The following is a 26,226-nucleotide window of genomic DNA, read 5'->3' on the forward strand; positions in this document are numbered from 1 at the left end:
TCCAGATGGTGCCACTCCCTGGTCCAAGAATATACAAACTATCACAGGGGTTGTCTCCTTTTGTGATTTCTTTATTATTTCTATTTCCATTTTTAGAACTTGGATGGTTTTGTTCATTTCCTTAGCCTGTTTGATTGTGTTTTCCTGTAATTCTTTAAGGGATTTTTGTGTTTCCTCTTTAAGGGCTTCTAGCTATTTACCTGTGTTCTCCTGTATTTCTTTAAGGGAGTTATTTTTGTACTTCTTAAAGTCCTCTATCACCATCATGAGAAGTGATTTTAGATCCAAATCTTGCTTTTCCGGTGTGATGGTGTATCCAGGACTTGCTGTGGTGGAAAAATTGGGTTCTGATGATGCCAATTAACCTTAGTTTCTATTGCATATGTTCTCATGCTTGCCTCCCGCCATCTGATTATCTCTAGTGCTACCTTCCCTCCCTATCTGACTGGGGCCTGTCCTTCCTGTGATCCTGGTTGTGTCAGAACTCCTCAGAGTTCAGCTGTCTGTGATCCTATAATTCTGGGATCCTGGGATCCTGGGATCCTGAGTATGTCAGCTCCTAGAAGTCAATCTACCTCTGGGACCCTGAGATTCTGATGTGACCAAGCTCCTGGGATCCTGGGATCTTATGATCCTGGGCGTGTTAGAGTGCCTGGGAGTGGAGCTTCCTCTGTGTGTTGTGAGACTGGCTGCAGAGTTTGCTCAGACCAGCTTAGACCGGAAGCATCCTGTGCCACTCGTCGGATGATTTCCTGGGTACCTAGGTACCACTGATCCTAGTTACTTCAAGTTTTGGGGTAGATGTTGTGTCATCCTCACATCTGATCCTATGATCCTGGTCATGTTAGAGTGATTGGGAGTGGAGCTTCCTCTGGGTGTTGTGGGACTGGCTGCAGAGATTGAGCCCAAGGTCTCGTGTTATCCTATTTAAAAGACCTGGATTAGAAATTAATTTTCCCTACTTCAAATTAAGAAAAACTTCCCTCACAGGTTTAACACTCATTTGGGAGTTTTAGTTCCAGATGTAGTCAAGTTAACAACCAAAAATAGCCATTGTTTGGTTGTGTGTTAACAACCAAAAATAGGCATTGTTTTAGTTAGGGTTATTTTCATTTTCTTAGGTTACTTTCTGCCCACGGACCTACATGCCCAGGGGTAATCCCAGCCACAGTGTACTGGGGACCATCCCACACTGGTTATTAATTAAGAAAATACTCAAGCCTGGTGATGCTGGCACACACCTTTAAGCCCCTTGAGGTGTGAACAGGTAGCCCTGACCCCAGACTTCTCCATGTCCTTTTTCCAGCCTCTCAAAGTGGGAGAGTGGCCAGGGCTGTCCTCACAGGAAAAGGGAAAAAAAAAAAAAAAAAAAAAAAAGCTCAAGATCAGGCCACCCTGCATGACTCCAGCCCCCAAGAAACCTTATATAAATCCTTCCTCCTGCTTCTCTCATCCACACCACTCTTGTGTCTTTGCTAATAAATCTCTTGTGTGGGATTTGCTGGGTGTTGTGACATTATGGTATTTCTTGGCTTCTGACTGCCAGGATACCTTTCCCCTCAGAGCTGCAAAACCTCCACTGGGGAGGTGGAATACTTAGATTTGGGAGGCAGAGGCAAGTATATCTCTGAGTTCAAGACCAGCCTGGTCTATAGAGCAACCCCCAGGTAAGAAATCCCTGTCCAAAAAAAAAAAAAAAATGTTAAGAAAAAGAAAAATGGAAAGAAGAAAGAAAAGGGAGGGAGAGGGAAGACAGAAAGAAAAAGACAATACTCTACAGGCCTGCCTTATCTGTTTGTTTGCTTATTTGTTTTCCAAGTCATGGTTTCTTTGTATAGCCCTGGTTGTCATGGAATTCACTTAATAGACCAGGCTGACTTCAAACTCACATAGACTGCCTCCGCCTCTCTCTGCCTCTCTATACCTCTATGCCTCTATGCCGATGGCTCCCCAGTGCTGGGACTAAAGATGTGCACCACCATGCCCTGATCTTATTAAGGCATTTTTCTGCACGAGGCCAGCACTGGAGTGATGATCTTTTTTTGTTGAGGGTTCCTCTTGAGGCAGTGGAGGGGGAAGAGCATTAGTGAAGGTTAAGACTTTTGTCTTAAAAGATATGAGGGTGAGACTTCTGTCTTACAAGATATTTAGGGTTGCTGTATAATAATTAAAAGTTTACTTATCTAAGTCTAATTTACTTTGCTGTTGTAGCTGATGTGCCTTCTGTGTTCCTCTGAGGCCAGAAACTGCAGTCTCTGGCACTTAGCACCTCATCCTAAAACAGCAAAGGATTAAGTAAAATAGGCATTCTTCTATCTCAGCAAGGACTGTGGGGCTCTAACTTTCAGCCTGCTAGTTGTAGTTGCAGGAAGAAAAGGGGACACTTTGAAAAGTGATTTTAGCATTTATTTCCAACTAGTAAAAAGTTTCCTATGAAAGCTCTCTAAGAAAAAGGGGGAAAACTGGAAGATCCTAATCAGGGCAAGGAAAATTTCCCTGTCCCTCTCTTTGTCCTCAGCACTTATACATCTTTCAGAATACATGATCACATGATAAAAAGTTCATCACAAGTTAACACATAAAATGAAATCATAAATCGAAATAGAAGTTTACAACAGTGAATGTTTACATGCATATCCGTTAGGAGTAACTAGCTAAACATTCATCACCTATCTCAGCTCCACAGGTTCAGTGAGAGTTAAAAAACATAACTAAGTTATTAGTGAAGTGTTGTCAATATTTTGTCTTCTGTGTTAGCACCTATAGTAAATCACTAGTTCCCTTTGTTATGACCTTTGGCTAATTGTTTTACAACCTGTTGGAATGTGCTCTGAGTAGTAGAAATCTGCTTACTATCAGAAGCAATTTACATGGGAGACTGACAGAGTTCTCATTGCAGTTTTGAATATCAGAAAAGGACCTAAAAGAAGTCCTACTATAAAAGAGCTTGATAAATACTGATATAACTTTAGGAGTTCTTATAGTATCATCATAAAGAATTGAGAAGTCATCTATTTGTCTACATAGTATCACTAAAAGAGAGTACATCTTCGTAGATCTTTTGAGATCTGCTCAAAGGGGTGGGCTAATACCTAGTGATTCTTATATATGTTTAATAATAACAGGAAAAGCATACTAACAGCAGGAATCTTTCCTAAAATGATTTTCTCTTGGTTCTTGCCTATGGGAGCAAATCTGTCGATTATTTTAATCTGAGGCAGACCGTCTCAAGAAGGTCACCTGCTAGTTATTAGCTTATCCTATGATTGCTCCTGACATCTCTCAATTGAGGCTCCCTCTACTCCAATGACTCTAGCTGTGTCAAGTTGACATACAACTAGCCAGAACTGGCATATATCCAAAGGACACTATCCCACCATAGAGACACCTGCTTAGCCATGTTCATTGCTGCTCTATTCATAACAGGCAAAAACTTGGAAATAACCTAGATGTCCCCCAACAGAAGAATGGATAAAGAAAATGTATATGATGAGATATCAGTCATTAACAAATGAAATCATGAACTTCTAGGTGTGTGCAAAGGGATGCAACTAGAAAAAAATCATCCTGAGTATCCCAGATCCAGAAAGACATCACTTATATTAGCTGTTAAGTCATTGATAACCCAGCTAGAAGCCGTAAATCACAGAGATTAGGTATAGAGTAAGGAACGAGGAGGGACGTGTGGATTATTAGAAAAGGGAAACAGAATAGATAGTTATGGATGGATGAGGGAGGCTGGAATGGGAGGCTCTAGAGGGAAAGGGAAGGGGAGAGAGGACCAGGAAAAGAATACCAAGAGAGACAGCCAAAATTAAGGGCCGTTTGAATAGTAGAAAACCTAATACAGCAGAACTTCCTAAAATATACACATACATGAAGGTGCTCTAAATCAAACTGCCAAATAATGGGAGACAGAGCCCCAACTGGCCATCTCTCTGTCACCAAATGAAGCTTCCAGGCCTGGGATTGAGCTACATCTAATTGAGTTGTTGAACAAATGTGTCTCATGAGAATCCCCAAACAACTCGGGCTGTTGTCAGGACTATAGGTTGTTCTCCACGAACTGACAGCAAGGACCTACTATTGAAGACAACACCTACACAACTCATTGAACATGGAGAAGTCAAGCTGGTGCCCACATAGAGCCTTCACCCCTGTGTGCTAGTTCCCTTAGTACAGAAAGGTACTCAGCATGATACCAAAAGAGAAACAAGCACCAACTCAGCCACAAACCCTCTGACTGACAAGGGTGTCCTGCCCAGAAGATATACTATTTTAATGGTAGCACAAAGCTTTTGGGCATAGCCATCCAGTGTCTGATTTGCCTTGAAGCCCACTCTATAAGACAAAATTCATACCCCACACTGCTTAGTTGACCAAGAAACTGAGACCAGGGACCTAGAGTTTAACTAACTACAGAGAGAGAGAGAGAGAGAGAGAGAGAGAGAGAGAGAGAGAGAGAGAGAGAGAGAGAGAGAGAGAGAGAGAGCACTCTGAACACTCAGCCCTAAATGGTATGTATGTCTCCATCAAATTCCTCTCCTCAGAGAACAGGGCACTCATGGAAGAGAAAAGAGTGTAAGCAGCAGAGGGCACGGAGGACACCAAGAAAACAAGGCCCTCTAAATCAACATGACCAAGCACACAAGAACTTGAGAGACTGAAGCAGCATGCACAGGGCTGCAACAGGCCCTCTGCACATATATTACAGCTTTCAGTTTAGTGTTTTTATGGGATTGCTGTGTGAGCAAGTGGGTCTCTGTTTCTTGTGCTTTCTCTTGTCTCTTTTTCTTCTGTTTGTCCAATTCTGGTGTGTTAATTTTTGTTTTATCTTTTATTTTATTGTTTTAAAAAAAAGTAATTGTATAACCTTCGTAGTGTGCCATGTTGATTAAGGTAGATAACCGATGCATACCTGGCATATATTTTTAAATGTTCCATGGATGGTAGGCTTCCTTTACTGCGTGTATTAACTTGACAAATGAGCCCTTCACAAGTCTGGTTACAAAAACCTGGGCATCATGAAGCATTCATAAAGCAGAAACCGTGGCTTATCTGCTGCCACACTTGTCTGACTTGGAGGTCGAAAGCTCTATGTGCAGCCACTGAAGCTCAAGCTGAATGTGAACACGCGTTCTCCTGAGAGCAAGACAGGGACCATTCGCTCCCAGCAGGAAGCCTGAGCCTGCAAAGTGACCCAAGTGCTTTTCTCACTGTGCTACTCGGAGCTTCGCTAAGGTCTGAGGCCCATTATCAAATGTGGAAGCCTCATTCCTTGGGCACAATTTGGACTCTACCTGCACATTACCTCCCCACAGTGGGAAGGGAGATCTATTTGAGTGGTAGGAGGAAAGCCTTGGCAGATAAGGCGATTGAAGAGAAAACAATAAACAACAACAACAAAACCAAACAAACGTTCAACTTCCTCTGGGAACAAAAAAAAGAAATGAAGATTTGATTGAAACCATAACCTTGAGAGTTACTTATATTCTTTTTGATATACAGCTTACACTTTGTCTGTCTCTGTCTCTGTCTCTCTCTCTCTCTGTCTCTCTCTGTCTCTCTCTCTGTCTCTCTCTGTCTCTCTCTGTCTCTCTCTCTCTCTCTCTCTCTCCCTCCCTCTCTGTCTCTCTCTCTCTCTGTCTCTTTCTCTGCTTGCAAACAGGTTTATTAGTGGACACTGTTTTAGTTTAATCTTGCCAGAACCATGGAGTGATTGCCAACGCAAACTCACATCTGGCCACTAATACATTTCCATCAGTGCTGTAAGACTGAACATCAATCAGCCTTCCAAGTTTAACACTGGAACATTTTCCACACTATATCTGAGAAGTCGCCAGCTTTTCAGTTTACAGTATATTTCTAAGTGCCAGCCAACGCCCTATCCAAGCATATATTTTTTTCTGTTGAACCTAAGCAGCTTATAGCAAAATGAGTGACAGGGAAAGATTTACTCTATTCTTTTCATTCGAGCTCCCTTTATCTCCCACGTTCAAGATCAAGCGCTGAGGACCTAGTTGCTAAGAGACAGGACGCTGAGAAAGTGGGGACGCTGCACTGCGACAGGCCAGAGAGAACGAGCCAGAGAGGGCAGGGTGAAGAGCAGGCTCGGTGCAGCGGTGGGCTGCGCTCTGGCACCGCCCGCACCCGCCCTCTTCAGGAGCTCGTCGCTCATTGGATGCTCTGCTGCGGCGCTAGCTTGCGATTGGCCCGGACGCGTCGGCCGGGCCCCGCCCCTCGGCGCTCTTGCTGGGCGGCTGGCTAGCGGGCGCAGGCGGGTGCGGCCGCGGCTCGTGAGGCCGCCTCAGCCTGGCGTGTGCGCCGGGTCGCGCCGTTCTGGGCGCGAGCGCGGGCGGTGCTGGCCGCTGCAGGTGACACCGGCGCGGTGAGGGCCGCCGCGGCCCTGTGGAGGTGAGAGAGACGCTGAGAGGCTGGGGCACCCACCCGGAAGCTGGAGTGGGGCGAGGGCCGGGAGCGCCGCTGCCCATCCGAGCGGGCGGGCTGGCGGGCAGGCGGGCGGTGCGGGGCCCCGCTGCCCGGAAGCCCGCGGACGCCCGGGCGCAGCCTGCCGCCCCGTCCCGCCGCCGCCCTCGCCTACGCTCCTGGAGACGGAGCCCAGCTTCGGTCGCCGGACTCCGGCCCTCACAGTCCCCGCCAGGCTGCTTTCCGATGCCTTTGTCTGCTCCTCTCCAGCCCGCGCCTCGAGTCGGTGCCCACGCCGCGGAATCCCGGTCCCGAGGACGCGCCGCGAAGGGAGCCTCGGACCCGGGCTTGGAAGGGCTACTTACCCGGGTGGGCAGTGATGTCTTTCAGAATCAGAGCCAACCGGCTGGGTCACACGTGTGGATGAGAGCCAGGAAGTCTGTTGTGGAGCAGGACTAACAGCCTCCCTCTGCTGTGCCAGAGGCCTTCCACCTGTCCCTGTGACCACCCCCGCCTCCACTCCTTCCTCTGCCTAGGGAAAAATCAAGAGCCCCCTTTTCATTGAAAAATGAAAAGCAGATGCTTGTCCATATGAATAAACCAAAATAAGGAATAGGTTATGTTCTTTAAAGGTGTAAAATGTTAAAACAATAGAATTTTTATATTTTAGTAAATAATGTTATTTATTTACTAAATATATTATGCCTTAAACACTTTTAAAGTATGGTGTCATGCATGAGAGGATAATTTTGAGTTTTGGATATTTTCTTTTGGTCATAGTTTTTTATTCGTTTATACCTTTCTCCAGAATGAGATGCATGTGCCAGCTGTTCTAAGACTGTATGTTAGTTATTCATACCCTAAAGGAAACATTCTCATAGATTAGTTTAACTAGAATACACAGTAGTTTTTTTCCCTTGATTGGAAAGATTCAATTGTGTCAACAGAAAAAAAAAATCACACCCAAGTTACTTAAATCATCCATTACCATGAATAAATGAGTATTATATTTGAAATATACAAGTTTTTAAGAATTTGATGGAGACAGCTTTCTTGTTAATTTAATTAAGTGCTGGGAACTTAGCTCATTTGTGGAGTACACTGTGCCACCACCACCACCAAAAACAGAAAATAAATTTTAATTAAATAACTGAAAGTTAAAAGTGAAAAAGCAGAACACAAGGGGTCTTTGTCTTGAGTTCTACTTTAAACTGTTTAGTCGCCTTTTCTCCTTTCGAGTGCTGGTTGTCCAACCCAGGGCCTCACACATCTCCATTCCCATCCCAAATGTCTCCTAAGGTCCAAACAAATTATAATTAAACACCGCTTTCCAAATCATTTGTCCTCAGGAAAAGGAATGCACACATTACCCATGTAAGCAGAGAACAACATTTTGTTCACTGAAAATTAAGATTTCACATTTATTTTTGAACAGTGAACTTAAATATTCATATAAATCTTCGGCTTGGAGTGGGTTCCAAAAGATACATTGTTTCTTTAAGGCTTTGAGACTTTATTAAGTCAGCAAGCATTTTTTGGCACTATCTGTTTTGCCGGTTTTTTTTTTTTTTTTTTTTTTTTGAGGAATCAAAGAGCTGAGTGTGTCCGAACACACTTGAAATCCCTGTGCTCTAAGACAGGAAGATCATGAGTTAGTTAGAAGCCATCCTGGACTACAAAGCCAGACCTACCCCAGGTGGATAAAAGTCAAATTCTGTTCTGGGCAGTGCTTTCTAAGGGATTCAACAAAATTCTTGAAAATTTTTATGTCAGTAACAGCCAAAATAGGATAAGGAAAAACAATTGCCATAATAAATTGTGTTGCACACTTTGCATGCCAGACACTGCTGGGTCCTTTATGGTATTGTTTAATTCTCACAATAATCTTAAAAGTAGTTATTACTTTCCTTATAGCAAGCCCCAGATTGCGCTGCTAGAAATGGAGACGCTTGGTAAGTATTCATAGCCTGTTTTATTCCTCTTATTGGCAGCATACTTCATGCTATGTTTTGTTATCTTTACAAATCTGTTTAAGAATCTCAGACGTGCTACGGCTGCAGACATCCAGTCCTCACTGTGTCAGGTGATTCTTCTCACCAAGGATCACAGAAAGAGAGCACCTATGGTTTGACCTTTGTTTTGCAGATGAGGAAACTGAGACACGGATTATCTGAACTAGACAATATCTTAATGGTAGAACCAAGATAGAAAGTTGGACAGTTTGACTTCAGAATCTATACTTGTAACTCATACATTGTACTGGGCCTTCAGTAAGGTACATCTCAGAAAGCTATAACTTTACAATCCTTAATTCTTGTGTGTGTTTCTTTTGTATTTTAGATTTATTCGTTTTTATTTTATGTGTACCTTGTGTTTGCTTGCTTGCATGTATCTGGATGCACCATATATTTGTCTAGTGCCTATGAAGGCCAAAAGAGGGCATTATAGCCCTGTAACTGGAGTTATAGACAGTTGTAAGAAACCACTTGGTTGCTGGGACCCAAACCCTGGTTCTGTGTGATAACATCAAGTGCTCTTAACTGTTGCTTTTTAATGTTTATGCAGACACATAGGATTGTATTGTTTTAGCTGACATTTGATGCCCTATGACCCTGTTTATATAAACAACCACCTAGTGGTAATAACTGCTTCTACATTTCTACTCAGTGTGCTATTTTAAATGTCACAATCCTAGGAAGTATCTTTTGTCTTTACATATCACGTCTCATTTCTCCGGGAGGTGCTTTTATTATCTTCACAAGGTGATCTTTTTTGTCCTCTCTGTACTGTCTGTCATAGGCTTTTAATGTGGCTTGTGATGTTGCTAAAACTCAAACCGGACCTTCAGACTCTGGGCACACTGCTCTTGGTCGGTTAGTCATCTTTGCCCTACATTATGCCACACTTTTCTACAGAGCATCTCCTATTTTCTTTTTTTTTTTTTTTTTTGGTTTTATGAGACAAGGTTTCTCTGTGTAGCCCTGGCTGCCCTGGAACTCACTCTGTAGACCAGGCTGGCCTCTAACTCAGAAATTTGCCTGCCTCTGCCTCCCGAGTGCTGGGATTAAAGGCGTGCACCACCACGCCCGGCTAGCATCTCCTATTTTCAAGTGGTATTCCCAAGCTAGAAACTAAGACAGCTAAACTAAGAAAACATGACTAGCCATAAACCTTTACCAGTGTTTTCTTCTTTAATTCTGTGTTCCAACTTCAGCTTCAGTGCCTAACACATAATGGAGTATTCGTAAATGCGCGGATAAAATAGTATGTCTTAAATCTATTAACATAAAGAACTTCCTGAAATATTTTAGCTTTGGACAGGTAGTTTCTTTTTCTTTCCTTTCTTTTTATAATTTCCCCAGCCTGCCTCATGGGCCAAAGCTTTCAGGGTTGTGTCATTGAAACATAATTGGCTTTCTAGTCTGTTAGAGTCTGTCCTTTCCATCCTAGACCACCATCTCTACCTCTCTACTTCTCCTTAGAGAATGAAGAGAACATAGATTGAAAAGTGAACCCTTACTCTGCATCTTATTAGATCTATGGCATTGTTCAAATTACTTAACTCCTCCAAACCTGTTTCCTTATGTTGTAAAATCAGGACAAGCTCTGCTTTCATAGCGATCACAGGCTCCTGTGCCTCTCCATGGCTGCCTCCCTCTTGGCTCTTAGGTTTTTTCCAGTACCCATTTTCTGCCAGATCAGTCAGTCAGTTTCACATTGCTTCAGAAAATAGTGTTGAAAAAGAACTTTCCAGAGAGAAGTTGTTTCAAACATACAAAACTAACCACTATAATAGATAGACATCATTATAACAACCACAGATATATTAACTGCTATGTTAAGTTGCTAGGCTATTTCATTTCATTATGTCTACAACTTCAGCATGCTCAGCCATGGTACATTATTTGTGCCATGAGCATTCACTCAAGGAAAAAATAGGAGGGAATTATTTAGGAACAGAGTGAAATTATACTACGTTCAGCAAGCTTCGTATTTTGATTTCTTCATGGTTTGATGATATTATCTATGAATAGTCAGTATATAAACTGCATGCTTAGTGACTTTTTCAGAAAATAAAGTACACTCAACTTTTCCTGGACATTTTATTTGGAAAAAATTTAACATATAGCAGAGACAAAGTTTGTTTTGTTTTATTTTGTTTTGTTTTGTTGTTTTTAATAAAAACCCAAATACCTGTCACCTGGAGTTTGCCACTAAGATTCTGCCTTTTAAGCCAGGCAGTGGTGGCGCACGCCCTTAAGCCCAGCACTCAGGAGGCAGAGCCAGGTGAATTTCTGAATTTGAAGCCAGCCTGGTATACAGAGTGAGTTCCAGGACAGCCAGGGCTACATAGAGAAACCCCATCTTGAAACAAATAAACAAACAAAAGATTCTGCCTTTTTACTAGATATTTAATCATTCTTATATGTACTTATCTTTCAAGTCATAATATTCAAAGCTTTTATGTTTGAAGCAATTTTAGATGAGTATTTGGTGTTTGCTTTATACCAGTTTTTTTTTTTCTTTATATAGTGGCAGGTAACTTTTAGGAATGGACTATAACTAGTCCACAATGTTCTGGAAACATCTGAATTTCAGATGTAATAATACTGTGTGTTTTCCCTATTTCTAGCTCTAAAAGATGAGTCGTGGATATCCAGAAAACAATAATTTCCTGAATAATAATAACCAAATGGTATTGGATATGATCCTTTACCCATTGATTGGAATCCCTCAGACCATCAACTGGGAAACTGTGGCAAGGCTTGTGCCTGGATTAACGCCCAAAGAGGTGAGTAACAGTCTCTGGGCCCCTCCTGAAGTACAGATGGCAGCAGCAGCACAGGAAAACAGATGCTCCGCCCAGTGAGATGGAAAGAAACATCTAAGTAAAAAAATTATATCTATTTTATTTTGTGTTAGTGTTTTACTTCATTGATTTCTGTGCACCACCTTCTTATAGTGCTAAAGGAGACCAGAAGAGAGCATTATATCTTCTGAAACATTAATATAATCCTAACACTCAGGAGTTTGAGGCTAGCCTAGTACAGAGCAAGTTCCAGGACAGCCACATAAATAAATAAATAATTTTTTTTATAGACAAACAAGTAATATAAGAACACAGGCTGGCCTTGAACTCAGATCTACCTGCCTCTGCCTCCCCAGCTCTGGGATTAAAGGCATGTGCCACCATCATCCTGTTGTGATGAACATTTAAAGCATAACAGTATAGATTAAATTATAAGGAGAAAAGCAAATGGACTCTGAAATATTAACAGGCTAGTCATCCTGATAACATAATTGACTTTATTAATTTTATACTCAGAATCAAACTTTAAGAATTCTTATAGGAGAAACATAGTCTTTTAGTACACTCATGGACACTAGTTTGAGATTTAGAAACCAGTTTTTGTTATGCTTTGGTTTTGGTGGGTTATTGAATATAACTTACTTAATTCTATTTTATGTGCATTAGTGTGAGGGAGTCAGACTCTCCTAGAACTGGAGTTACAGACAATGATGAGTTGCCAGGAATTGAACCTGGATCCAATGGAAGAGCAGCCAGTGCTCTTAACCACTTAGCCATCTCTTCAGCCCCTGATTTTTGTGGGGTTTTTTTTATATGAAATTTACAACATAACTCAGGGTGAAGTATCTTCTGCCTTAACCTCCAAAATGTTGGAATTATAAGAGTGCACCACTATACCTGGAACTCACTATGAAGTCCAGGCTGGCCTGGAACTCATAAAGATCCTCCTGCCTCAGCCTCTGGAGTACTGGAATTACAGTATCCAATAATTCCATTGATGGTTTCATTTTTACTTATTTACTCTCGGTGTTGGGTTTTCTTGTTCTGTTTTTTTTTTTTTTTTTTTTCCTTCAGCTTAGGACTTCTAATTTGTCTTAATGTCACTGAAGTAAAAATCATAGTAAAACATTCCATCTTTTACAGTCCAGACACAGACAAAAAACAACAAAAACTATTTATGTAAAAAATGGTTTTGTACATGAGATGAAACAGAATTCAAATATGAACTTAAAACATAACAAGAAAGGCCATCTCTATCATTTATCTCCTTGAAAAGTGTATATGAATATCCAGTCAAACTTAGCAGGGAAAATCTGTGTTAACATGTTGCCTAGATGGACTCCAAGTAGACCACAGGACCACTGTCATGAAATGGCCTCAGGAGGTTCTGCCATCTAATGGGTAACAGTGGAAACATTTGTTTCAAATGGAAGAGGGTAGACAAGGACAGAACAGCTGCGCAGGGGAGAGTCAGATTTATTTCTTTTTGTTGTTGTTGTTGTTGTTGTTGTTGTAGCCTGTCACCCCTGCCTTCTAGGAAAACTCTGTGGCCTCCCCTTCACCATTAGGCATTGTCTAGTCCAAGATAGTTTTGTTTCTGTCAGTGTTGCTTCCTTCAGTGGCCTCCTTGGCAGCTTTGGCACCTTCCTAGGTAGACTGCTTCCCTAGTATGTCTGAGGCCCTGGGATCAGTCCTTAGTACAACAATAGCCTGAGATATGTAGTAGAAGAAAAGAAAATATAGTGTTACAAGTCACATCCCCCTGGATTTGCTTTCCAGTAAAAGTTGGAATTAGATTTTATTAGGGCGAGGGGTATTGCTTAGTAACTCAGCTAGTACTGTCATCAGACAGTGGGTTCAGTTCCTAATCCCAGGTTAGGGTGAATTCTATGGCCATACCACTCAGAACATACCCAGTCTCATTTGATCTCCAAAGCTAAGCAAGGTCAGGCCTGGTTAATACTTAGATGATGACAGAATTAGGTATTATTCCTGATGGAAACACATAATACAAAAATAAAAGCCAAAAGCCAAGTATTTTATTTACTAATATTGTCAAGTGATAACAGATATATACCAAAGGGAAATATAGCTGATAAAGATAATCTTTACTCTTCTTCAAGAGCATATGTACATGATTCCTTTGAGTTAAGTATTTTTTACTTTGTTATTTAAATATTTTATGTCTGGGATGTTTTGTCTGCATGTGTTTGTACCATGTACCTGGTACCCTTGGAGGCCCTGGAACTGGAATTAACAGATGGGTATGAGCTATGTGGGTTATAGGAATTGAACCTGGGTTTTTTGAAAGAACATCTAGTGATCTTAACCATTTAGCTATCTCTCTAGCCCTGAGTTAACACATGTTTAAAAACAACTTCTACTCTGACATTTTTTTAATTAGGTATTTTCTTCATTTACATTTCAAATGCTATCCCAAGAGTCTCCCAGACCCTCCCCCCACCCACTCCCCTACCCACCCACTCCCACTTCTTGGCCCTGGCCTTCCACTGTACTGAGGCATATAAAGTTTGCAAGACCAAGGGGCCTCTCTTCCCAATGATGGCCGACTAGGCCATCTTCTGCTACATATGCAGCTAGAGACAAGAGCTCCGGGAGTACTGCTTAGTTCATATTGTTGTTCCTCCTATAGGGTTGCAGATCCCTTTAGCTCCTTGGGTATTTTCTCCAGCTCCTCCATTGGGGGCCCTGTGATCCATCCAATAGTTGACTGTGATTATCCACTTCTGTGTTTGCTAGGCCCCGGCATAGTCTTACAAGAGACAGCTATATCTGGGTCCTTTCAGCAAAATCTTGCTGGTGTATGCAATGGTGTCAGCGTTTAGAGCCTGATTATGGAATGGATCCCCAGGTTTGGCAGTCCCTAGATGGTCCATCCATACTCTGACTTTTAAAGGAGGAAAAATTAAGTTGCAGAATCTCACATATTAAAATATACAAATTTTGTTCACGTTCCCCCCAACAAAAAAATATAGCGGAGTATCTTTAGGTACAGGGAGATGGTTCATGACTCAGTTACAGCGCTCATCCAGAGGCTTATAACCACCTATAATCCCACTGCCAGGGGTGCAGCACCTTCTCCTGGCTGCTGTGGGCATCAAGCATTTACATGGTGCACATACATACATGCAGGCAAAACACTTGCACATTTTAAGTCAAATAAATAAATCTAAAATAATCTTAAAATGAATTATGTTAAATTAGAAGTCAAAAAATATCTTTTTCCATTATTTTTACTATGCCTTAACTATAGTTATATAACCCTAATGATATTGAAGTTGATTATTCAAAACTATGAATAATACATCTTCTTTCCTACTAGGTCACTCAACAATATATCATTAAATTTTATTGACTGAAGATTATCATTCATGATTACTTAATGGTTACTCTTATAGTACTACTCAATGATAATAAACATGTATTAAGATAGTAAACTTGTATAAAATCATTATGTGCTTTTTAAATTTTTTGATTAGCACAGGAAGTACCAGTGTTCCATTTTTATACAAAATGGTTTTGTTTTATTGGTTGTTTGGTTGTTATTGTTGTTTTGTTTGTTTTGTCTTTATCTAACCTGCATTTTTGCCATTTTATATCATTGAAGTGTGTAAAAAGGTTTGATGAGCTAAAGAGCTGTGGAAGTTCACCTGTTGACAACCAGTATAACCCTTTAATGGCTACTGGAGAGGGTCCTGTTGAAACTTTAGCCACTTACATTAAATCTTCACTTCTGGACACACAAGGAGATTTTCAAGAGACTCCTGTTGATCAAGATACAGTTTCTAAAGCAGGTAAGGTTATAAAATATAATGTAGTACTTGTCCTTATAAAAATTCTACATTTTGTAAGTTCTAGTCAACCTTCCTTTCTTTGTTTAAAGACTAATTCAAACACTGGTGTAAAAATCTGTTAGTGTTTTATCTTTGTAAATCTTAAAATTTCCCATTGTCTTTGTTGTTTTTCAAAAACCTTAACTTTAAATATATAGGTTAAGTAATTTTTCCATAACTAAATTTTAACCACACTAAAATCACTTCAGTTTGTCATCCTAGTTTTTCACATATTGTTTTTTTGTTATGACTTTGTTTTTTGAGAAAGGGCGTCATGTATCTCAGGCTGGACTTGAACTCACTACGTAGTTGAGAATGACCTTAGACTTCTGAGTTTCCTGCCTCTATCTCCCAAGTACTGAGAGGCTTATATCATCACACCCAGCTTACGCAGTGCTGGTATAACCTCACTCATGCTGGATACGTCTTTTACCACTGAACTATATTCCTACTCTTCATTTATTTATTTTAAATGAATTTTACATAGATGTTTCATAGCAAATGTATGTTTCATTTTCTCTCCTTTGCTCATTGTTTATTTGTATTTTTCCACCTAAAAGAGTAGAAGACTTTTCTTCTCCCAGAACTAAATCAGAGTCAATTTGTAAGTCCAGCTGTACTCAGACCTGTTTTTTACTTTTACGTGTGTGTGTGTGTGTGTGTGTGTGTGTGTGTGTGAGAGAGAGAGAGAGAGAGAGAGAGAGAGAGAGAGAGAGAGAGAGACAAAGTTCCATGTAGCCCAGACTGGCCTCAAACCTGTTCTATATCTGAGGATGATCTTGAGTGCTAGTATAAAAGCATGTACCACCATAGCCACTTAAAAATTTTATTTTGTTTATTTAGCGATAGGATCTCTCTATGTAGTCTTGGCTGTCCCCAAAATTACTATGTAAACCAAGCTGGTTTAGAACTCACTGAGATCGAGCCTACCACTGCTTCCCAACGGCTGGGATTATAGGAATATGCTGCCAGGCCAGACTACTTCAAGACAAAGCAAAACCAGTAGAGAATCTTGCTCATCTTTTACATCACCTTTTTCTTACAGCCAGTCTTATTCACTTAACAGAAATTCAAGTGACACGGTGACAAGGCTGAAGATACGTTTTCTGGAATTAGGTTTGGAAGTCACAGGCTTTAGAAGCCCACAGAATGAGTTACTTTCATTTCAGCAGCTGTCAGAATGTTGAAATAGAAATTTAAGGACACATGCTCCACTATGTTCATAGAAGCCTTATTTATAATAGCCAGAAGCTGGAAAGAACCCAGATGTCCCTCAACAGAGGAATGGATACAGAAAATGTGGCACATTTACACAGTGGAGTACTACTCAGCTATTAAAAACAATAAACTTATGAAATTCTTAGGCAAATGGATGGATCTGGAGAATATCATCCTGAGTGAGGTAACCCAATTACAAAAAACTCACATGATATACACTCACTGATAAGTGGATATTAGCCCAGAAACTTAGAATGCTCAAGATACAATTTTTAAAACACATGAAACTCAAGAAGAAGGAAGACCAAAGTGTGGATACTTCATTCCTCCTTAGAATGGGGAACAAAATACCCATGGAAGGAGTTACAGAGACAGTTTGGAGCTGAGACGGAAGGAAGAACCATCCAGAGACTGCCCCACCCGGGGGTCCATCCCATAGTCAGCCACCAAACGCAGACACTATTGCATATGCCAGCAAGATTTTGCTGAAAGGGCCCTGATAAAGCTGTCTCTTGTGAGGCTATGCCAGTGCCTGGCAAGTACAGAACTAGATGCTCACAGTCATCTATTGGATGGAACACGGGGCCCCCAATGGAGGAGCTAGAGAAAGTACCCAAGGAGCTGAAGGGGTCTGTAACCCTGTAGTAGGAACAATAATATGAACTAACCAGTACCCCCAGAGCTCGTGTCTCTAGCTGCATATGTAGCAGAGGATGGCCTAGGTGGCCATCACTGGGAGGAGAGGCCCTTGGTCTTGCAAAGATTATGTGCCCCAGTACAGGGGAATGCCAGGGCCAGGAGGCAGGAGTGTGTGGGTTGGTGAGCAGGGCAGGGGGAGGCTATAGGGGACTTTCGGGATAGCATTTGAAATGTAAATGAAAATATCTAATAAAAAATTTTAAAAAAAAAGAAAAGAAAAGAAATTTACTTCGGGAAGAAGAGGCTATGCTGTGCTTTTGAACCCTCGACTTAGTTTGGAATACTACATCATAATCTTTTGAAAGTGTTCACTATAACATTAGCAGTTTATGATTCATTTTCTATGTTTCTTCCATTTGCCTTTAAAATATTAACATTAAAGCAAGAATGCCACCTGACAAATACCACCTTAACTGCCTTGGAAACTGCATTTACCATGTTACCATGCTTTAAGTAAAACCCATTCTCAGCTAGAAATTCTAACCCATCCCCCTTTTTTTGTATGTGTCTGTTTCTGTATTTAAGGAAGACATAGTATAGCTACCACAAGGAATTGCTCTTCAGAAAGTGAAAACTGTACTGCTCATAATGCTGGAGAAGAGACTGGAGAATCTGAAGGGTAGGAGGCTAGTTGTTTGTTGGATGAGATTTAATACTGATACTACCTCTAACTGTGAAAGTACATGGTTGGTGCTAATGTACAACAGTTACCATACTTTAGGGGTTTACATTACACAATTGCTGAACCTCAAGTCAGAATCATCCCTGCGTGAACAACAAAAATAATACCTAACACATCACTTGCTTGTGTTATTTATACATTTTGGGGGGGTTTCATCAAAAATTAATTGACATTTAAAAAAAATTAGAAATAACATCTAGTAACACAGAACATTGAAAAGTAAATTTCAATGCCCAAAGAAAAATCTTTTAAGTAGTTCTTGAAGTTTATTAATGAGATTAAATGTTTATTTTAGAACCATTTTAATATAATTCTATACAGATATTTAAAAATAAATGTATTTCAGTATGCTTCAGCTTTTGATATTTTGAATTGTTGTGATTATTTCTTGTAGGACAAGTTGCATGCACAGTAAATGATTACTTGTTTTGGCAAACAGTATATCATATAAGAAATATCCTTCCTGTATCTCTAGGTTTGGTAGATTTATAATAGCAGCTTTATCAATATGACATATTAATTAGTTTACGTATGACAAAATTCATCTACTTAGCTACTTTTCTTCTCCCCACTCTCCCTTTCTTCCTGGTGTGGAGTCTTAAGCCTAGGTACTGTCTATGGTAGCAAAGCCCTCAGCCACTGAGCAGTATCTGCAGCCCTTTAAAATTCATTCCGAGTCTGAGTGTGCCACTGTGGGATGTGTCCCACCACCAGTTGGATCCCAGGGATTAAACTGAGGCCATCAGGCTTGGCAGCAAGCATCTTCCCACTGAGCTGTCTTGTTGGCCTGGTTTTGACTACAATATTTTTCTCATATCTCAATTGTATGTAAAACACTGATTTTGTATTTGGAATTTCTGAAATTGAATTAAGTACAAAGTAATTCACATTTGTAGTACTTATTTCTTCCTATTTCCTTTTTGTAGACATGAAGACAGTGCATCAGGGTTTTTGTTTTTATTTATATATATGACAGTGCCTTTTTTTTTTTTTTTTTTTTTTTTTTTTTTTGAGACAGGTTCTTTCTGTCTTGGAACTTTCCAGGTTGTCTAGGCTGGAAGTGGCCAGGTCCTGACCTCCCCAGCTCTGGAGTTACAAAGTGTGTCATCGCACTGAGCTTTTGAAAGTGGGCCCTGGGAATTAAGTTCCATGTACTTTACCAACTGAGCTATATCCCTACCCCTACTTTTTTTTTCTTTTAGTTGACTTTTGCATTTTGGATACAGGATGTCACTCTGTAGCCCAAGATGGCCTGGTACTCACTATGTAATGCAGACTGGCTTCCAACTCATGGCAATCTGTCCATCACTTTAGGTTCCCATGCCTAGGATTATGCATATGAGTTGCCATACCCAGAAAAATGTATCACTTTTAAAGAAGGTAAACTCAAGGAGTATCTAATTTTTGAAGCAAACTTTCAGATGCATTATCTAAACTTACTAAATCTGTACTCATTAATACGTATTTCATGAATGCCTGGACCCAAACTCTGCTGATGCTAAAAGTAGCTAAGTGATACTGGTTTTTAATTTGATTTAAATTTGAATCATTTTAGATATTTTTTTCTTTTTCAAAGGTGTAAAGATGTTAGTCATTACACAAGAATCAAAGTCTATTATTTACCCACTCTATGGGAATTAAACTTGAATAATAAAATTTAAGCTGTCAAACTATTAGTCCTTTAGTAACAACATTTTAAATTACTTTATTAAGTGGGTAGCTTGCTAAAATTAACCACAATCTGAGGAACAATTAGATAGACAAGAAAGGGGAAATCCTGAATATCAAACCCTGTAAAATAGACTTCTGTGGTCCAACTCTTCAAATCCCTTGTTGTCTAACCTCCACTAAATGTCAGTACTCTTGCCTCTTCTCACGTTCTAACAATCTCATTTCTGTGTAACATTTTCTTATGAAGGCCAAACATGGTGATCCATGTGTGTGATGAAGCAAAAAGCTTAAAAGAAGATTTTATTTGTCCACGAGATCTTTTGATATCAGAAATGAAGTACTTTGCTGAATATTTATCCATGGATGCGCAGCGCTGGGAAGAAGTGGACATTTCAGTTCATTGCGATGTTCACATTTTCAACTGGCTGATAAAATATGTTAAAAGGAACACTAAGGAGAGTAAAGATTGTGAGATTCCCGCTTTAGGTAAAAAATAATAATCTGTTGCTTATGTCATCTGGTGGCTGCTTCAGGCCTAAACTGAGATGTAGGAGTTTATTTGAATGTTAATATTTATTCTCATAATACAGAAACTGATGCTTTATACATCCTAGAAAGGATTCTAGAGACTCTTAAAAAGGCCTATAGGTTAACAAAATTCGCACAAGGTTTGTTTGGAATGTGAAAAGGCAATGGTGTACAAACAAGATTGTTGAGCTTTGTAGCCCAGATCAAAGAAGGACTGCAAACTGTATTCTCATTTTCTCTATACCATGCACTCATAGTTAAAAAAGGGACGGGGGAAAAAATGTAGGTTCACTTGTTCTTGATGAAGCAGTAAAAATGACTTTATTAAGTCTCAGCCGCTGAGTATTCATCCTTTCTGGACTCGGGTAGTTGTCCTCAGGACTTCTGGTATATACCAGTACATGACTGTCTAAAAGGAAATCACTTGTACAGTTATGAGCTAAACCAGCTGACATTTAAAAGTAGAAAAACATGCTAACTTGAAAAAACAACTTTCATAAGTTATGATTATTCAGACAGGTGCCTGACACTTTTTATATAAATAAATAAGCTAGTCATGTAAAGGAAAATAGTCGATAGTATGTGATTAGTGATAAAAGGCCAAATTCTCAAGTGATATTAGAGTTTTAGAAAATGTACCTGCTCCAGTGTTACTGATAGCTTCTCCATATACAAAGCCTTTTCTGTTGAAATACTGCTACTCTTATTAACACAATGGCTTTTAAATACCTCTTTCCAATAAAGTGTCTGAATATTCAGAACACGTGTAATTCAGTAGCCAGCCTTTTCCAAATGAGAATTGTGCAGTGGCTAAAAAAGAAACTCTCTAAAGGGTTAATGACTTCCTCACAATGAGAGCTGAGTCACTGAGCAAAGTAGCAGTTTATTGATAGGATTCAGATTCTGTTACACTCAACCTTCAGGAAAATACTACTTATCATGTTTTAGCTTAACAGCACACAAATTGAATGCAGAAGAAGCTGATATGAAGCCAGACATGGTGGTTCATGCTTATAATTCCAGCACATGGGATGCTGAGACAAGAGTATTGCCACGAGTTCAAGGCCAGCCTGAGATACAGAGTGAGAGTCTATCTCAGAAAGAACAACGAAACAGACATGAGAATTCTGCAGTCAGTTGAGTTAGACATTGAAGAGATTCACAGGAAAGTCGTTGAGTGCCACTCACTGTGTCTTTCTCATTTTGAAGATATTTTTCACAAAAACATGTTTACAAGTATTAGGATTATTGTATTTTAAAATAGACTTCTAAAAATTTCTCTCCTTACATAATTTCTAATATGGTAGATACTGATACATATGACCACATAAGCAAGCTGTTTAGGAGTCTCTGTTTTTAAGATTGTAAAGAAGTCCTGAAACTAAAAATTTGAGAAACAGTATTCTTAGTGATAATAAGATAACTGTTAAGGGACATGTACATATGATGATGTCACAATGAAACCCATTATTTTACATGTTATAATATTAATTGAAAAAAAGAATAATAACTAATCTTTCAATGAGCATAAATTTATATAAGAAATAATACAATCTATGTACTAGGCAATATCAGAGTATTTTCAAACACATAATAGAGGTTGGGAGTATGGCTCAGTGGTAAAGTGTTCACCCAGCATTCATGAGGACTTGGGTTCAATTCTTAGCACTGCAGGCAAACAAAAAACTCCTAATAATATGCTTATGATATTGAAAAGATTTATAAAATTTTATATTATAGTGACAAAACTAGTGGGAAAGATTTCTAAATAAAAATTCTAATTCTAAGATTTTTCAGCCAAGCTGGAGAGATGGCTCTGTGGTTAAGAGTGTTGTCTGCTCTATGACAGGGCACATAGCTTAGATTCCCAGTATGATGGCTCACAACCATCTGTAACTCCAGTTTTAGGAGATCCTGTGCCCTTTTCTGTATTCCTCAGGTACTGCATGTACACAGTACAGGCATGTATACATGCAAAATACCCACATAGAAAAAAATAAATGTTTTTTTAAACATTTTAAATTGTCTTTTAAAAAATTCAAGCCAAAGACCAGATTTCAGATTATCTAGTCATAAATATATATGTGTGTGTGTGTGTGTGGTGTGGTGTGTGTGTGTATACACATACCTCTTTGTGGTGAATAGTAGCCTGTTGTGAAAAAAGTAAGATTATACACACACACATCAAAATTTCTTTACTGCAGCATATTCATGTCTATATAGTAAAAGTCAAAGAAATAGTCACTGCTATAAATATATTTTTTTTCCAGAAGCAGTCTTTATCTTAACCAAGAAAGGTACGAGGATGCTTACTTAAATCTCCTTTAGTTAAGCCACGGCTTCTTGATTGGATGGTGTATCCTCAAGAACAATTTCCCAAGAAGCTTTCTCGCCAGCCTGAGAGCCTTTAACTAGAACTGTTACTTGGGAAATGTTGGAATTACTTACCCATTGTTCTGCTACAAAGGGTTAGAATGATTTCAGTACCAGAATGATGGAAAATGGCTGGGGTTTTTCTTCATAAATATATTTCATAGAGATGATATATTTATCTTCTTCCCCTATCTGTGTGCCTGGGGACCCACTTAGTGTGGCAGTAACTTGTAACTTGAGCTTTTTGTCAGTAAATTTTTTATTACATTTCAGAGTCTTTTACATTTGAACATTTATTTGCCAGCACTGAATGCCTTTTAGAAATAACTTCCCTAATTAATGCTCTCACTGATCATTGTTTAACTTTTCTCACTGTGACCTTTGCATGTCATGATCTTTGTACTTAATGTGACTCTAATTCAAGAACAGTTTGCCAAGTCTCTCTATATCCTATGATTTAACATTGAATCTTCTCTCTCTTGTAGCCAAGTTAACTGATATAAACAAGGAATATCAATTTTTATTAAAGTAACATACTCTTTTAAGATGAAAAGAGAAGACTGAGTTAAATAGCAAAAGGAAATTTCATGTTCTTTCTTTTTATTAGAGCCAGGAAATGTCATTTCAATCCTTATTTCGTCAGAGTTTTTGAAGATGGATTCACTAGTAAGTATTCATTTTAAACATTTAAGCCCCTTTATTGACCTAGTGCTTTTGCCCCCTTTAAATGCATAGAAAGCAAAATAGTTGTTAGTTCAGCAGAACCCTTTGTAACGATCCTTTGTTCTGGTGAGAAGGGGTTAAGACTACTAGGTATCACTTTGTCTGTTATGTCTATAATTGGAGCAACCATTGTATAATTTGAGACTAAACAATAAATTTTATCCCAAGATTTTTGTTCTAACACTAACAAAAGGAAAATTAATTGGAATATATTGTTTTAGACTTTTGTTGTTGCTGTTTGCTTGTTTGTTTGTTTTCGAGATAGGTTTGTGTGTGTGTGTGTTTGTGTTTGTGTATAGCCCTGGCTGTCCTAGAATTCACTCTATAGACCAGGCTGGCATTCACCTCAGAGATCTGCTTGTCTCTGCCTCCCAAGTGCTGGGATTAAAGCCATGTGCCACCACTGACTGGCTTTTTAGGCATGTTTTATTCTGTCTTTCACTTATAGTTCAATAAACCAAAAACAAATATCCAACTACTAAACAGTATAGTTTTGTGTTTATATCATAGTTCAAATCTACTGTTTAAGAATGGCTGATCAAATATAAAACTATAATATATATATATATATATATATATATATACATCTATTTCAAGCTACAATATTAAATATATTTATTTTTTATTTATAAATATCTGGGTCAGCATGGAATGCATAGTCAAACTTGATGCCATAAAACCAAAACAATAGGATTGGAGAGATGGCTCAGTGGTTAAGAGCACCGACTGCTCTTCCGAAGGTTCTGAGTTCAAATCTCAGCAACCACATGGTGCCTCACAACCATCCATAATGAGATCTGACATCTTCTTCTGGTGCATCTGAAGACAGCTACAGTGTACTTAGATATAATAATAAATAAATCTTTAAAAAAGTAAAAAAAAAAATCTTTAGAATTCAAATGGTTTCATATGTTTCATGACTGATATTTTATAGTTATTATTTAAATAAATGTTTGGCATTTGTTCCTGATAAAACTATACAGCGCTGAATACTACTTCGCTGTGTTGGCAGATGAGCTTATTGGTTTGTTTGGAGTTTACTGGGTACCGTATTCCTTATACTCCTCAGGGAGCTGGTTATATTGGCTTCAAGCAAGGAGTACAGGAAATAAAATTTAGAGTCCTTAAACACTGAGATTGGAAGCCTAAGCCCTAAAAGATTACTTTTATGCTGTTAGCACAGTATTTGACAAAATACAAGACTACCCTCTCTACTCTAGTCTAAATAAATCCACCTCAGGTTAGAAAAGAAGAAAATGAGAGATCAGATAAAACAGACTGAGAAAATACTTAAATGACTGAAATTTTAACTCTCTTACCTAGAAGAATGAGACTTAATAACTAGGTTTAACTATAAGAAAACATTTGAGGGGCTAGAAAGACAGCTCAATGATTAAGAGCACTGACTGCTCTTCCAAGAACCTGAGTTCAAGTCACAGCATTCACAACTGTATAATTACAAGATATCCTCACAGATACACATGTTGGTAAAATATCAGTGTCCATAAAATGAAAATCAGGTAAAAAAATGGAAATCATTTGAGTATGAGTTGTAGTATACAGATTAAGATTTATACCTTCTACAGTCATTCAAAATACATTATTGTTTTAAGTAAAATGAATTAGAAATAATTTAGCTATGTGTGTTTTTAAATTTTACCTATTTAACAGTCTACATCAACAAAATTGGCAAAACCCAGTTACTGACTCTATATATATGGGTTGGACTTTCCATTAATTTTGTTTGGAAGGTACTACTCTGTCAATATCATTTGTATTACTATTTTCAAAATAATTTTTTTATTTTGTGTTTTCAGGTTGAACAATGTATTCAATATTGCCATAAAAATATGAATGCCATAGTAGCTGCTCCATGCAACATGAACTGCATCAATGCAAACCTTCTTACACGCATAGCTGATCTGTTCACACACAATGAAATTGATGACTTAAAAGACAAAAAAGATAAGTTTAGGAGGTAATTCTGTAAACTTTAATTTTAAACTGTTATATTTTATTAAGTCTATTTATACTTAATTTTAGTGAAATTTCTGTTTTAAAAATCTATGAACAATATATTTCTATTTTACTTTTAAATAAACCAAAAGCTTATGGTAAATATTAATGATTAAAATTTTTTATTACATTTGATTTTAGTGTGAGTGTGATGTGTAGTGTGGTGTGTGTGTGTGTGTGTGTGTGTGTGTGTGTGTGTGTGGTCTGTGTGTGTATGTGTGTGTGGTGTGTATGGTGTGTGATGTGTAGTGTGTATGTGCGTGCCAGAGCACATGTGGACGTTAGGAAACCACTTACCAGTTTTCTCCTTCCACAATGTGCATTCCTAGGGTCAAATTCAGGAAGTCACGGTTGGTGGCAGTTACCTCTATCTGCTGAACCACTTTGGTAGCTCGTTTGTATAATGAACATATGAATATACGGTGGTAATGAGCTGTGTTAAGATTTAAGACATCATTATAAGGGGGCAAAGTGGAGGATATGAGACCTGTAATAACCATGTCTGCAGGGGCCATTGAAGTCAGAGTAAGGAGAATATACCTTATGCTAGATTTGACATAAGCAGAGTTGTTTTTGTTTGTTTGTCTTGTTTTATTAAGAGATTTAGGTTGCTGTGTAGAAAACATGAGGTAAAGGTAAGAGAAGCAAAGAGATGTGCCAAGAGGCAAAGGTAGCAGCTTGGTGGAAACCTATGGGTTTGGATTAGGGTAGATTCATTGAAGCAGCCACTGAGTTCAATTACATAATGTAAAAGATTTGATAGATTTGTGAAGGGATAGTGAAAGAAAAGAGAGGATGCATGATACTTACTAAGTTTTCAACCTGAGCAGCCAGTAATGCAGAAAGGAAAGACTGGGAGGAGAAAGAGGAAATAGAGGAAGAAGAGGAGGAGCAGGAACAGGAGGAAGAGGAAGATGCAGTGAGGTGAACCAAGAGGCAACTTTAGCTCTTACGAAATTAGTGTACTTCTTGAACATCTGGGTGGAATGGCAGGTGACCAGTCAGATATGTTCATCTAGAATTTAAGTGAGGTCAGCGTTGTTGTTAACATAGAGATTTAAGAATAGGTGAGGTTTGAAATAGTGAGCCTGGGTGAGATTTCCAGCAGAAGACCAGTCAGTACTTTTTGTGGCATGTTCGAAAAATAATTGCCTACCTAAGGTAAGACAGATATCTGCTGTTTCTATTCTTCACTCTGAATTAATTTTTTTGTATAGGATGAAGTG

The 26,226-nt window shown here is 38.9% G+C and overlaps 1 protein-coding gene across 6 annotated transcripts in view; it reads left to right on the forward strand.

The window, feature by feature from the left end:
• The first annotated feature begins 6,257 nt into the window (after window positions 1–6,257).
• Sanbr (SANT and BTB domain regulator of CSR) overlaps window positions 6,258–26,226 on the forward strand; it is a 59,111-nt gene continuing 39,142 nt past the window's right edge. The window contains exons 1-9 of one of the 6 annotated variants that reach the window (XM_029483703.2): window positions 6,258–6,414; window positions 8,341–8,378; window positions 8,572–8,701; window positions 11,060–11,218; window positions 14,865–15,051; window positions 17,533–17,626; window positions 19,608–19,846; window positions 22,869–22,927; window positions 24,802–24,962. In XM_029483703.2, the coding sequence (XP_029339563.1) occupies window positions 11,069–11,218; window positions 14,865–15,051; window positions 17,533–17,626; window positions 19,608–19,846; window positions 22,869–22,927; window positions 24,802–24,962 (890 nt within the window). In that variant the 5' untranslated portion in view covers window positions 6,258–6,414; window positions 8,341–8,378; window positions 8,572–8,701; window positions 11,060–11,068. Of the gene's footprint in view, window positions 6,415–6,496; window positions 6,796–8,340; window positions 8,379–8,571; window positions 8,702–11,059; window positions 11,219–14,864; window positions 15,052–17,532; window positions 17,627–19,607; window positions 19,847–22,868; window positions 22,928–24,801; window positions 24,963–26,226 lie in introns of those variants that run through there. The other 5 variants (XM_029483705.2, XM_021177240.2, XM_029483706.2 and 2 more) reach the window with 5 other exon arrangements.

This window comes from Mus caroli, unplaced genomic scaffold (assembly GCF_978045245.1).
Source record: "Mus caroli unplaced genomic scaffold, Mus_caroli_1 scaffold_13, whole genome shotgun sequence".
NCBI lineage: Eukaryota > Metazoa > Chordata > Mammalia > Rodentia > Muridae > Mus > Mus caroli.